This window comes from Empidonax traillii, unplaced genomic scaffold (genome assembly GCF_003031625.1).
Source record: "Empidonax traillii isolate 1590-97213 ecotype Southwest subspecies unplaced genomic scaffold, ASM303162v1 scaffold1103:size489020, whole genome shotgun sequence".
In the NCBI taxonomy this organism is placed as follows: domain Eukaryota; kingdom Metazoa; phylum Chordata; class Aves; order Passeriformes; family Tyrannidae; genus Empidonax; species Empidonax traillii.
The window spans coordinates 379875-394176 of NW_020956296.1; the positions used below are offsets into that span (position 1 = coordinate 379875).

Genomic DNA, 14302 nt, shown 5'->3' on the forward strand with positions numbered 1-14302 from the left:
CATCTGCTTTGAGTGACCTGTAGGGGCAATGCCATCACTTTGAACATGCTGCATCTGTCCCTGTTTCCCCACTTAGACCCCAATAGGACCTCACCCCTGTCACCTTCGCTCATCCCTGTGGGGTGAAGCATCATCCCCCAGAGCGACTCGGCCGCCTGACGGGAAAAGCTCTTTCCTCATGATCTCATTCCCATGCGAGGGACGTTTTTGGGGCCCATCACTCATCCCCGGTTGGCTGCCGGCGCAGCCAGGGCGAGGAAGATGGAGTGGGGAGCCGTGCTCTGCCCTGCTCCGCCCGCCCCCGGCAGGACACGCCGTCCCAGGGCGTCTATTTTAACAGTGTGGTCTGAGGAGCCAGCTGGGAACCAGCAGCCAGGGCAGCGGAGGGAGGATGTGCTGCAGTCATAAAAATTCCACCCAGATAAATCAATAGAGGGAGGAGGAGAACGAGAGGGAGAGATGGCAGAGTCAGACATTGCTCCTCTCTGCCCACAGGAGAGAGGGAGACGATGCCTCGGTGGTCTTGGGGGTTCAGCAGGAGTGAAGGGGAGCAAGGATCAGGTCAGCAATTATCAGGAGCAGGTGATTGACTAGAGTGTGGACTGGTGAAACTGGATCTGGGGTCTGGTTCAGAGAGCTGCTGAGTGCCAGACATGTTCCTGCATGGCACTAATTAGCACCTTCTCAGGCAAGCTGAAAAAAGAGGTTAAGGAGCAAATTGGCTTGCAGCAGAGAGCAGCAGAACAGTGGGCTAATGGTGTGGACTACCCAGACAGGAGCTGCCTCCCAGAAGTTCCAGTTATCAGTGAGCTAGGACACACTCTCACCGGAACTGAAGGCCCTTATTATGGTGGAAATTCTCTTTTCTGTCTGCAAGACTCGAGATTTTAACTGGTTGCACCAAGAACTTGGAGCATAACAGCCTCTGCTCCAGCTTCCTTTTCTGATCTTCAGCAAGGGGCATGTGCCCAGGGACCCAGAGTGCCCTGAGTTTTCATGTAAACCATTTACAGGGTAAGTCCTGCAGCAAGGGATAGATTCTCACTAGATTTATGCACAACACTATCATTGCTGGATGTACAAATTAGGTGTGTGGAGCGCAGCTGGGCTGTATCCTAATAAATAACAGAAAGAGCTGTCTGCTTGCCTTCTCAGATAAGCTGGGGAGCAGCTTTCCCTGCCTGTGTTTAAAAGGTGTAGCTAAACTTAGGACTGGATTCAGCCAACATCCACAACATGCCCCTGCTTAACAGGAGCGTTGAGGTGTCTGCCAAGAGGAAGCCCAAGCCCTTGTTTGTAAGAAATGGATGTTATGGCTGTGACTCCAAAACAGCGGCCTGCAGATCGGGGGACAGGGCTCTGCTTTGCCTGAATTCCCTCTCAGGAAGGCCTGTTGTTCCTTCTGTTTGACAGGAATACACCATTGACATCTTCTTTGCTCAGACGTGGTACGACCGGCGCCTGCGCTTCAACAGCACCCTGAAGGCCCTGACGCTGAACACCAACATGGTGAGCCGCATCTGGATCCCAGACACCTTCTTCAGGAACTCCAAGAGGGCCGATTCCCACTGGATAACCACTCCCAACCAGCTCCTCCGCATCTGGAACGATGGCAAAGTGCTCTACACGCTCAGGTACATCCAGCAGGCACTCTGAGGTGAGGGAACAAGGAGATGGTCAAAGCAGGGGAGGTTCCAGGTGCCCTGGGACAGGCTAGCAGAGATGTCTCCCAGTGCTGCTTGCAGAATGGGCTTCCTCTCCCTAAGATGAAAGCTTCCAAAAAAAAAAAAAAAATCAGCCTGTTATATCCCATACCCCTCAAAAAAAAAAAGTCAAAACTACAAATGGTTTCCTAAACCAAAATCCTTTTTAAAGGATTAATGTTATGTTGTTCAGTTCAGCTATTTCGTTCTGCTAATAAACATTTGGCTTTTGTTCCCACAAATTCTCACTTCCATAAAGGAATCTGGAAAGTTGACTAAACAAAAAGCCTTTCTGAATGTGAAAATTAGAGGGTTCTCTTCACTTTGAAAATGTCCAAACATATATTTTGGTTTTCTGCTGGTTTGGAATGTTCCTGCAAACAGACTGATCTTCCACAAATTAGTTGTCAAGGAAGCGAGAATCGCTCTGTCACACTGTGGCGTTGGAATCAAACCACCTTCACCAACACAAAACCTCCTTCTCTCTGTCTTCCTGTCTCAGGCTGACAATCGAGGCTGAATGTCTGCTCCAGCTGCAGAATTTCCCAATGGACACTCACTCCTGCCCTTTGGTTTTTTCCAGTTGTGAGTACACGTATTTTTAAAATAGTTTTAGAAGGCAAGTAGAGAAACTTGAGTGGAGCAGTACTCTCCTGGGGAGACCATCCTCCCTTTTAGCTGTGTTTTTTCACCTAATCTCTGTGTCTCTCTTCATGAGCCCTGAAGCATCCTCCCTCTCCTGGGCTACCAGAGGTCATAAGGGACAGATTCACAGTAGCCCTGAGTTTCTCCTTAATTTGGATGGGTGGTTGGAGGAGATTATTTCTCTGACCTTCTGGTCACTCTAGGCAGAATATGGATATATTCTGGCAGACAAATGGCAGCTGTTCTTCCTTGCATTTTCCCCGTTCTCCCACTCTCTGAGGGGGCTACCAGGCTTTCCAGAGTGAGGTCTGCAAACATCCTGCACCCAAGGCCATCACAAAGGAGGGTTGCTCAGACCTCCCCTCTCAGTCACCACTCATCCAGGCTCTTTGGCACGGAGGGCTGCTGATGTTAGCACATCTCCACTGGTAATATTGCAGGGAGCCTTTCTGCACCAAGAGATCCCTGTCCTCCTGCGTGGGTGGGAAATCCAGCTTAATCATCCAAGCTCGGGTTCGCCTCTCCTGCTTCCCCTGCCACTGAAGAGATACAGCTCACAGAGCTCTGAGGTGCTTCAGAGGAGGCAGCACGCTGAGGAGATATCATCCCCTCGTCTCCCACCATCCCTCATTCTCCGCTAATTAACAGTACATGCCGTACACGCTTGATAATTAGAGACACACTGTTAGTTAGCTGCCAAGCTCTCACTCCATCCTCCTCTGAGGAGCTCTCTCTCAGGTCCCTGCTTCACAGCAGGCTTGTGTCTTTGTCAAGAAAGCCAGAGGCAGGAGGAGCTGTGCTGCAGCCTGCAGGACTGGGGCTTCTTCTCCGTGGAGAATGCATCCCTTCTTTTCCATAGATCAGCTCTCTCATCTAGTAGAACACCCCTGACAAGAGGAACCCCCCTGATAAGAGCAGGTGACGCAGGAATGAGGCCAGGTGGGTTTGGAATCCAGATTTTGACTCCAGAATCACTGGGAGGGAGACTCCACAACCACCCTGGGCAGCTCATTCCAGCGCTCTGCCACCCTCAAAGAAGTTCTCCCTCAGACCAAGGGAGTCCTCTTACACCTACTCATGTCTCATTCCCACCAGTGCAGTCCTTGGAAAGGCTCTGCTCCCAGCGTTGCTTTTCCCATCCCCAGGATCTGAAGCAGCCCTTGAGGGGAGATGCAGTCCCTACTCCCATTGCTATGTGGGAATGCCTAAGGGAATCCAAACAGGAGGCCTCAGAAATACCTGCCCTGAAGCTCCGTGTTTGCCTGACAGCTCAGGGGAAATGCCAGTGCTCCTGTGGTCGGGGTGGTGACTGAGGTGGAGGCACTCCCATGCTCTTCCACTGATGTCCGTGCCCCTTTTCCCAGACGGATACCCTCGGGAGGAGATCGTCTATCGCTGGAGACGCTACTCCATCGAGGTCTCCGACCAGCGCACCTGGAGGCTCTACCAGTTTGACTTCACGGGGCTGAGGAACACCTCGGAGGTTCTCAGGACCGGGGCAGGTGAGGCAAAGGGGGACAGCCCACGGAAACACCAGCGTGCTGGAGACCTGATGGGAGGCAAAGGAGTCACCAGACAGCTCCACAGCGCAGGGGGAGGAAGGTCCCAACAAGGGGCCTTGGCCAGAGGGAGCAGAAGTGATGGAGATGAAAGCAGGACTAGGCCAGAACCACTGACATCTGTGAGAACTGTGGGGTGGCAGTGCTGATGTGGATGAAGCAATCCCTAATTGAAGGTTTGGGAGGGAGAGCTCGTACCCCTCTTGCTGCAGTTGGTGCATATTGTGTGATCTCTGACTGGTGCTTAGGATTGGAAAAAGGGGTAGGGAAGTCAGAACCTGCAGGTCTCAATCTCTCCTTCTGTAAACTTGTGGCAGGCTGATGAACACCTGAATTGTGCTTTAAGAGACAGGGGTAAGGCTGCATGTGTGAAGAAACTAAGTGATGGAAGCCCTTCAACTCCCTCTCCTCCTTGTAATAGCTCACATCCCCTTTCCTTCCCACAGACAACTGAGGAAAGCCTCTGGATCCCTGAAGGTGGGGTGAGGTACTTTTAAGCCCTCTGGAACATCAAGGAGTAGTGCTTTTCCCACTCTGCACAAAGCTGCTGCTGTCCACAGTGGCAGCCAGCCTCTAACTGGGGTAGAAAGGCAGCACGAACGGGGACAAGAAGTGAAAGTGTCTTGAATGCACCCGCGGCCTTCTGATGCTTGCAATTCTCTTTTTTTGGGTAATTGCTTGCAAGCTCCATCTTAACCCTAAAGCTGTCAGGTGGCTTTCTTCCAATACTCCCTGGGAGTCTCTGAAAAGAGAAGGAAGCTCTGCTGTAAGTTGCCAAACGAGCAATCAGGTTGTACGGCACCACACGCCTTTTCCAGAGGCAGCACCAGACTCTCAGTGGAAGTGATTGAAGGACACCTCCTTTGTCACAGCTCGGGTAGCTCGTTAGCAAGCCAGGCCATGGAGCCTGTTATAGCCCAGGAGCTTCTATAGAAGAGAAACCCTCTCAGCAACCAGCTGAAGATGAATGATCTCTGCAGGTTCTTCCCTGAAACTTCTCCAAACTGTGTGCTTTGCAGTGTCCTTAGAGGCATAGCCAGGCAGGTCTAAATGCAGCCTGGTGGCCATATAGGCAGCCAGGCAAACAGCCAGTTTGGCATCCAGCAAGTCACACTTGAAATGGTCACGCAGATATTAAGTCAGATAGCTACAGAGCCAGCCAGGTAGCGACAGAGTCCACTAGCCACCAAACCAGACAGTCAACAAGCCTACTCAGCCAGCCACATGAAGATACCAGTCTGGGCAGCTACAAAACCAGAGGGCCAGGCCCTTAAAACGACAAGAAAACCTCATCAGAAATGCTCTGAATTCAGAAACTTTGCTGATTTTTGTGCTTGAGGAAGCCCTGTGTTCTGATTCCACTGTCTCTGTTGCTTCCTCCTAGGGGAGTACATGGTGATGACAGTGTCTTTTGACCTCAGCAGGCGTATGGGTTATTTTGCCATTCAGACCTACATTCCCTGCATCCTGACTGTTGTGCTTTCCTGGGTTTCCTTCTGGATTAAGAGAGACTCTACACCAGCCAGGACATCTCTGGGTAAGAGACAGGATGATGCATGTCTGGTGCTTGTCAAACTCTGCCAGGCTGGCAGGCTGGCAGTGCTGGAGTACGAAATTTCCCAGAGAGCTTTGCCATTGTCTGGAATTTTTGAATTTACTGGAGAATAGTCCACTCCTCCAGCTTCCTGTTGGTAACACTGTTCTCAAGATCAACCCAATCTCCAGCTGTGCTGGCTTGGACTCCTGGATTATTTTAGGATAGCACATCACTCTCATGTCTTGATCTGAGACCTGAACATGGCCTTTTCCAAGCTGACAAGGGGGTAATCTCATGCACTGAAAGGGAGAGGGAGGGGGTGAGCTGTGCCACTGCAGTGCTGCCCAAAGGGCTCCTGTCTGTCCTTGTATTCCATATTTCCTCGTGACTTCTCAAGGCCTCAGCACAGGACCAGTGACAGGAAGGTTGTAGGGTTAATGGGCAAAGTTGCTCAGCTGTATCCACAAAGCCCCAAGCTCTGGCAGGAGGTGGAAGCCCTATAGGTACAACCTTTTTCTGCCAGTCACCCCACAGGACCCAGGACAGAGGAGGTGGCAACGGTTCTTCCCATTATTTAGATTTTCTCAGCAAACTGCAGTGGCTCTTTGAGGCAGAATCAAAGCTTCTGTTGGTTGAATGCTGCTCTTGATAGGTGCTGGAGAGGCCTTTGCAAACCTTTAATACACTTTGGCTGTATCTGCATTTTACAGCAAGCTCTGATTCCCAGCGCTGTCCTCCCCATCAGCCCTGCTGACTTCCCCTTTAATTGGAGGTAGCGTTCCCAGCCCTGCCTGCAGGTTCTCTGTGGGGATAGAGAGGAGAGGAGGGGCCATCAGCTATTCAGAGCCCATCCATGCTGACCATGTCTCCCCGCTCCCCCCAGCAAAAATTGATTCCTTTGGTGCCCACGGAAAGAGGAGATGGAGGAGGGTGTCACTTCCAATGGAGGTGAGGGAATGCCACGGTCCTTGGCTGGTAGAAAAGGAACAGCAAGAGGCAAAGTGCTCTGCACAGTTTGCACAGCCCTGGTGGCTGTCTCAGAAAACAAGGCAAGGTTCCCCCAGGAGAGGGGCCCCTCTCTGTGGGAAGGGGTCTCAGCACAGGAAGAAAAATGTGTTCTCTCCACAGCCCCACTTCACTTAATACAAATGATCCCCAGCACATTTCAAGCCCGCCAGCCTGCATCAGGGAAATGGGAACTGGACCGGTTCCACCGGCACTTCAGATGGATGGGAAGTCACATCACATCTGCTAATGCAAATATAGCAGGAAAATGTAAAATATTTTGCCATGCTTGTACCCAGAGCCACTGGGGTGACCCCAGGAGAGGGTGGCAGGTGGATTTAGATGAGTGCTGGAGAAGGAGAAACGTGGGGAGTTCTTGCTTCTTCCCCACGTCCTAGAAGCCAGGGGATGAGATCACAATACCAACTCTTGCAGCTAATCCTTTGTTGGCTCCTGACACTTTATCACAGGTCTGTGAGCATTACTGCTGCTGCAAAAACAATTCCAAGCCCCATTCAAGTCAAAAGAAATTCCTTATCACCTCCCACCCACTTGCCCTCTGCGTCAAGAAATGGATAGATTGTGAAGAGCTGTCTCTGAAGAACAGCCACGAGCAGATTGAAAGCTTATGGGTAAGATTCAGAGACCTAGGAAACAAAGGGAAGCCTGTGACTGGTGTCTACTTCAAGTTGCCTAATGAAGGAGAGAGCACTGACAGAGCCTTCCTGCTCCAGCTATGGGAGGCAGAGAGGACGTGGGGATGTTTTGGGGGTTGGATGCATTTGGGAGGCAGAAATGCTCCTCACTGTTACTCACACCACCCTTTTCGTTCTTAGGAATCACGACAGTGCTCACAATGACCACCCTGAGCACCATCTCCCGCAAGCACCTGCCCCGTGTGTCCTACATCACAGCCATGGACCTCTTCGTCTCCGTCTGCTTCATCTTCGTGTTCGCGGCTCTCATGGAGTACGCTACGCTCAACTACCTGGTGGGGAACAAGAAACCACTGGAGCACAACAACAGGAAAGCCAGGCTGGTAGGTCAGGGGGGCCAGCAGAGGGGAATGATGCTAGAAACCCAAACTATTTAGAAATATCCCTCCTGAGCCCGGACTGGAAATTGCCGATGTCGTTTGGTGCCTGACGCGTATTCATAAAGGCTTCTGACCACTCTGTGTGTTGGGTCTGAGCACCTGAAAGGTGGGACACAACCAGAAAAAGCAGCTGAAAAACACAAAGAAGCCCCTATCAGACCCAGGCACCCTGTGCTCTCTTCAAAACTGCTAGAGAGCTTATTAGTACAGCCTATAGTTTAATTTAGTTTACACTCACGTGACCAAATGTAAATGTTCACTTTAAGACCCGTTCTTCCACCTGTGTCAGTTTGACCTCTGTGGATCACAGAGGTATCTTAGGTCACAGAGATGCAGAAACCTACCTCCTTTTGGGGTCTGTCCATCACAGGACCTGTTGAATGTGGGGAGAGGGAGCACAGGGTGGTCATCATTCTCATCATCCGTCATGAGATCTGCCCAAGCTCGTGTCAGGTATTTCTGACACATCAACTGAAACAGACCTGTGAACTGGAGGAGAAATGAAAGCAAAAAAAGACAGATCTCTTCTGTGCCAGGCTCATTTCCCAGCATATCCTTCATATCCTAGGGTGGATAGAGCTCTTCCATGAGGCTGATGATATGCCTCCTCCTGGGCCAAGAAGTTATGAGTCACACACAGCCTTTCCTCAGCTTTTCTCCAGTACCTGCCAGCAACCAGGAGACACATTTTGGACTGTGTGCCTTCAGAAACAGCTGAGCTCAGGGGAATGAGGGAAGGGGCTGAAATCAGACAGGTCCTGTTTCTGCACTGACTATTAGTGGCAGAGATTGAGAATCAGAGCAATTAGATCTTTGCTGCCTTGGCTCTGGGGTGCCAGGGAGGGCACTCACAGCCATGCAGGGAGCTGCCAATTCCCGCACTGTGCCAGTGTGGTGATTTACATCCAGGTGCAGAGATGGGAGATGATCAGTCATCCCTCTCCACTGAACTGGTGTCTAGATTATGTTTTCTTGCCTCTTCCTTCCCTTTAATCTGCCTCCCTCTCCCCGTTACAGCCGCCTGCCGGTGCACAGGTGATGCCAACCTTTACCACCATCAACATCAACCACATCATGCACTGGCCCCCAGAGATAGAGGAGGATGACGATGATGATCCTGGCTCCCCGTGCCTGGAAGGAAAGGAATGTGAGAGGTTCTTCTGCTGCATTGAGGACTGTCAGACGGGGATGTGGCGGGAGGGCAGGGTCCGCATCCACATCTCCCGCCTGGACTCCTACTCCCGCGTCTTCTTCCCCACTGCCTTCCTGCTCTTCAACATCGTCTACTGGATTGCCTATCTCTATCTCTAGCCCTTTTTTGCCCTCAGCTGGAATGGACTGGAGACCAGCAAGGTGGGCTTCTCAAGGAGCATAGAGAACAGCATCTCTTCTGTTGTAGTCAGCTGTCAGTCGGAACAATCCAACCTGGTGGCTCCCTCTTCCTGCTCTCTCTCATCTCTTCTGAGAAGAACCAAACAGCTTTTTTTTTTTTTAGCCTTCTAACATGTCTTTTTAGAGAATCTACCTTTCCCAAACAGCCTCATCTCCAACACCACCAGCATTGTACTCCTTGTAAGATTGCCCAAAAACATCCTATTCCCATCTCAAGCATTAGGGATTTTGTCAAAAACAAAAACCTTAATGCATTTCGATTATCCACCCAATCCTACTCCAAAATTCCAAGGGAAATGATGGCAAATGGAGTTTCCTGCATAGTTTTTAAGACTGTAGAGGAAATAAAGGGGATCTTACAGCTTCTGCACCACTTCTAGCAGAACAGACTTTGTGGAATGCTAGAAGCTTGGAAAGGTCAGAAGGAAATAGGGTGGAAAAGGGCAGCAGTACAGCTTCCCACAGTAACTGGGCTTGGCTAAAATGTTTTGAACCTGCCCAGGCATCTGACAGTGGCACTGACAAGGAGGAAGTAGCTCCAAGCCTCCACCAGCTCCCAGCAGAACATCTATGAAGAATTCCTCGTGGATCACTCCACCTGCTGTGCCAAGTGGCACCCAAGGCATCCACCCACTGATTCTCCTCAGACGGTGGCAAAAAGCACTTCACAAGTTTGCAGGGCCCGTCTGCCTTCCTGGAGCAGACTCTTCAGGGCCCACAGTGACATTCTCTGCTTTGTGACGGGACTTGGACAGGGCTCTGCAGCTCACGTTGGGCATCACCAAAAGAGGGTGAAAGTCCTTGTGCTACAAAGGCCAGCAGTCTCCCGAGCCTGACATGAGGTTTTCTTTGGCCTGTCCCACCTGAGCTGGGCCTTCTTGTGCCGTGCAGCAACACCTGTCGAGACCATCAGGTCTGCTGCACCTACCAGTGGTGGGAAGAGAGCATTCCCGCAGCTCAGATGTGTTCCTTTAATTCTTCTTTTTTTTTTTTTTTTTCCCCATAATTACATAAAATGACAGTCTTCAGTAAGGGTGTATGACTCCTCCCAGTTGCCATCAATACTTGGCCCTTTTCCTCCCCAAAACAGGGATGGGAGTGGGGTGTCCTTGATAGATGTCAAGGTCAGACATTTTGAGGTGGTTCCTTATGGTCCATCTTAAAGGGATGGAGAAATCCTTAATGCAGTTTCAACTGGGAAGAAACTGCGTAGTGTAGAAGAGGAAACTCAGGCCCAAGGTCCATAATCTGTAAACTGGCTGCCTCCCCATTTATACCATCTGCTGATGTGGCCCACACCATGATTGCGAAAAGCAACGGGCCATTAATAGTTACTTACTGTGTAAATTAGAAACAAAGAAGATCTTTTTTTAAAAACAGCATGTTTTAGAAAAAAAACTAGTACTTAAAAGACTTGTCATGAGAAGAAAGCCAGCAGGGCTGCAGAGGAAAAGTTAGGGAAGGCTGGCTCACAGGACAGCTAACAGAGGCAGGAGGTTTTACACATTCTTGGAGAGCAACTCGATCTGGTTTAAAGACGGATTTTGACACTGTTAAATCTGATCTGAATAACGAAGTGTCATGTTTAATTCATTCATAAATACAGCCTTACCTTGGTTCCAGAGGAACAGCTAGAGCATCTTATTAAGTATACAATAGTACAACAGTCAGCTAAGTATAACCTAATGGGGTCAGACCAGCAGAGCTCTGAAAGGGGAAATTGTGCCTGTCTAACCTGTTACAGTTCTTCTTTTAAAATACCAAGTAAGAGATAAAGGTTACCCAGAAGCATAATTTGCCTAGCTGCTCCGACAGCTTATGAAAGGATGGAAAGAAATTATGGCGGGCGGTTCTAACTGAGGAAATTGATTTAGCAAAAGAATTATTAAGGAGGTTCTAATTAGAGGAAATTAACTGAGGAGGGGGGGGGGGAAAGAATTGTTAAGGAGGCTCTAATTAGAGGAAATTAATGTTTTAGAGGGAAAGACACAGAGAGGGAGAAGTCTAAGAAAAGAATCAAAACAACCTGCAGACAAGGGGAGCTGCTGGGTGACAGTGCCGACTCCCAGCCGGGCGGGTTGATGTTCTGCTCCCGATAGCAAAGAGCTATTCGATGTAGCAACAGAAAAACCTGCTATGACTCAGCCCTACACCAACGGGGAGCTGGATAAAACGGGGTCCTGTGATCTCCGTCGGGAGCCGAAAGGAAGGAGCATCCGAGATTGAAACCGGCTCACACTGCAGATGCTGAGTGAAGCGTCTCCACGTTTCGGGAGGCAGCTGTTGGTGTGTGCGTGGGAGGGGACACCCCGTGGCAAACCAGGACCCAGGCCAAAAATGCTCCTTCACAGGCTGGTGGCTCGAAAGGTGTGCTGGCAGTGTAGGCTGCAGCAGAGCGTGGAAGGGGAGCATCTGAGGAAGGGAGAGGGTGGAAGGGAAAATCTTAACAGCCAAGTGCAAAGGAGTCCAAACAGCTACAATTTGCTGTAACTTCAAAGCTGCGGGGGGACCATTGATGGACACAGGTGATTATCACTGGAGTACAGACTTCAACTCTGAGAGCAGCAACTTGTTGAAATTAGACCTTTTAACAAAACCAAGCAGGAGAGAAACAGGGTGTGCGAGAAACCCGAGAGGATGACAGGGACTCGGACAAAGAAGACTTGAAAGATTGTAAGATTTCACCAAAAAAAAAAAAAAAGAAAAAGAGAAAGCCAACACACACCTAGGTAATTTAACCAATGATGGAGGATTTGACAGAGGAAAATAGCCTAGCGTGGGCTGGAGCACAAGGGAGCTGATTACTAAGGCTGGGGAAGGAGGAGGGAGGGGGCTTTTTGGCTTAGGGAAATCTGTGCCCATCATAAATAGCGCAATAAATAAAGGCATGAACAAATCCAATCATGTTTTTAAGTTTCTATAGCATCTCAAAAAAAAAAAAAAAAAAAAAAAAGGAAAGCCGTGAAAAGCCAAAAAGAAAAATCTGCCATTTTTTAGGATTGCTGTGCAAAGCTCCAGTTTCCTGAAAAAAAGGTTTCCCTGCTATCAGGAGGGAATCCAGCACACAGGGACATCCAGCAGCCATGTGTTGCCCTGCTCAGCATGGCAGTGGGAGTTGACCCCGCTGGCCCCTCCTAGACTGGCACAAACCACCTGCCTTTCCCTGCATTCTGTACTTTCTGCCATCATGCTGAAGTGGGTTATGGCACCCACAGTGTCTCTCAGCCCAGGACAGTTCACTCCAGGGGACACTGCCCAAAAAAACATGGGGCTAAACTGTGCCACCCTGGCCAGGAGGGACTGAGGAACCAGGGGTGCTGTAAAACACCTGGGTGGTTCCAAACATCTGGGTGTCTGTGCTGCTTTCTCTCGTGGAGGTTTTGAGATTCTTCCCCTCCCAAAACCTTGGTGGAGGAGCTGCACATTGTCACCCTCGAAGGCTGAGCTGGTGCTGGGCTTCCCTCGCCTCCTCCCTCCCCTTCCCAGGGATCAGAGAGCCACGTTCCCACCCCTGGTGTCTACAGAGAACCTCTCTCAGACAGCTCCTACATGGCAAGTTTCCTTGCTGGTGGCCTGAAAGTGCCTGGTGCTGGCCATCATGGTTGGATATTAGGGAAAATTTCTTTACTGGAAGGGCTGTCAGGCACTGGAACAGGCTGCCCAGGGCAATCACCACCCCTGGAGGTATTTAAAAGACATGGACACATGGCACTTGGGGGCATGGTTTAGTGATAGACTAAAACTAACACTGGTAGTGTTGGGTTTATGCTTGGACTCAACGATCTTGAAAGGTCTTTTCCAGCCTGTGTGATTCTGATTCTATCATTCTATCATCTGGCTAATGATGGGGACTGGAAATGATGATCTCAGCATTTATATTTTATGGCTTTTGTTTGGAAGATGAAAGGAAATCAGAAAAAAAAAAAAAAAAGGTTGATGTTTCATTTCTCTGCCTCCAATTCCTATTCTTCCCCTCCAAATGATGCCACATGAGGGACCATTTTTAGACTGTATGATCTTCAGGGCAGGGACTCTGTTGCTGTGTGTCTGTACAGGGTTTGGCACTCTAGGGCTTGATCCTTGACTGAGATTTCTGGATGCTACTTATTATACATAATAAAGGACATCATGGACTGCCCATCTTCAACATCATGTTGTCTGTCCACATTTTGTAAGAAGGCTAAAAATTGCCCCCTGCCCCCCTCCTGTGGGGGTTACTGGAGCTGGGTAATTTTTTTATTTCCCCACAGAATATTATCTTGTTAGAAAGTAGGGGGAAATGTCAGTCTGATATTTTGGGGGTGGGTGGGGGATATTTTTGGGGGCTTTAAAGGAGAAGGCAGAAGCTGCTTCAAATCAACACCGCTCAGAAGGAATCTCTTTAAATGATTTAAAATCATTATTTGTAGTGCAAGATAAGCCCCTGCTTGGTCCCCTCAGTCTGTTACCATTGTAAAGAAAACGTTTTCCCGAGTGCTTTGGGGCAGAGGTGGTTGGGCAATAATATTTGGTGCACTTGACTTCAACCTTTCTATTTCCCATTGCAGTGCTGGTGACTTTTGGAGTGATCCTAATCAAAAGGACAAACCCAGCTCTGGAAAAGGCCTCCCTCAAGAGGGAGCCTCTTGACCCGAAATCCATCCCCGGGCCCACACAGACACGTCTGTGACACTTTAACCTTCATTCTTTTGTTTAAGCATTCATTAGTCATGACTGATGCACTAAAGAAATTAATCGGCCTCTTGCTATGCCCCCAAAACACTGTCTCCCTCCCACATCCTGCCATGCTGCTGCCTCTCTGTCTAGAAAGTCCCCTAAAATTTCCCCTCAACAGCCAGTTTACCCAGGGGAGAAGGAAAGGGAGCATTGCTGCTAATGGAAAAGCTCCCTCCTACCCATCAAACACCCCAAGATCACCCTAACACATGACTCATCACAGGAGGATGGACAGAGGCCCCCAAAGGCTCCTCCACCTTTCCTCCACCATCCGCAGGCTTGATGATCATTCAACCTGCTTTCCGAGGGTGGGCAGTGCTGGAGTGCCCTGGGATAGAGACCCCTGGCTTGGGGACAAAAAACACCATCCCACAAAGGAAGCACCTCCTGCCTCTCTCCAGCACACCATGTATCCCTCCAAGCTTTGACAGCTCCCCAGATGTCAAAAACATGAGGTGGTAAAGGATGGGGGGGGGGGGGGGGGGGGGGGGGGGGGGGATTGGGGGAGAAGAGAAAGTTATATTAAGTCATTACTTTTTATATTCCTAAAATACTTTCATTATAATTTGTCTTCCTCTTAATGCCTCAGATTTTATAGGCCTTGGGGGAGATTGAATTTAAGGAGAATGAGTGTGGCCAAAAATATTTT

At 49.7% G+C, this 14302-nt stretch overlaps 1 protein-coding gene across 1 annotated transcript in view; it reads left to right on the top strand.

Annotated features, from left to right (window-relative positions):
* LOC114068630 (gamma-aminobutyric acid receptor subunit gamma-4) overlaps window positions 1–9828 on the top strand; it is a 32009-nt gene extending 22181 nt beyond the window's left edge. Inside the window, exons 4-9 of the mRNA XM_027904909.1 lie at window positions 1414–1634; window positions 2206–2288; window positions 3713–3850; window positions 5292–5444; window positions 7286–7488; window positions 8563–9828. Of these exons, the coding sequence (XP_027760710.1) occupies window positions 1414–1634; window positions 2206–2288; window positions 3713–3850; window positions 5292–5444; window positions 7286–7488; window positions 8563–8856 (1092 nt within the window). The 3' untranslated portion in view covers window positions 8857–9828. The remainder of the gene's footprint in view (window positions 1–1413; window positions 1635–2205; window positions 2289–3712; window positions 3851–5291; window positions 5445–7285; window positions 7489–8562) is intronic.
* The last annotated feature ends 4474 nt before the right edge of the window (window positions 9829–14302 follow it).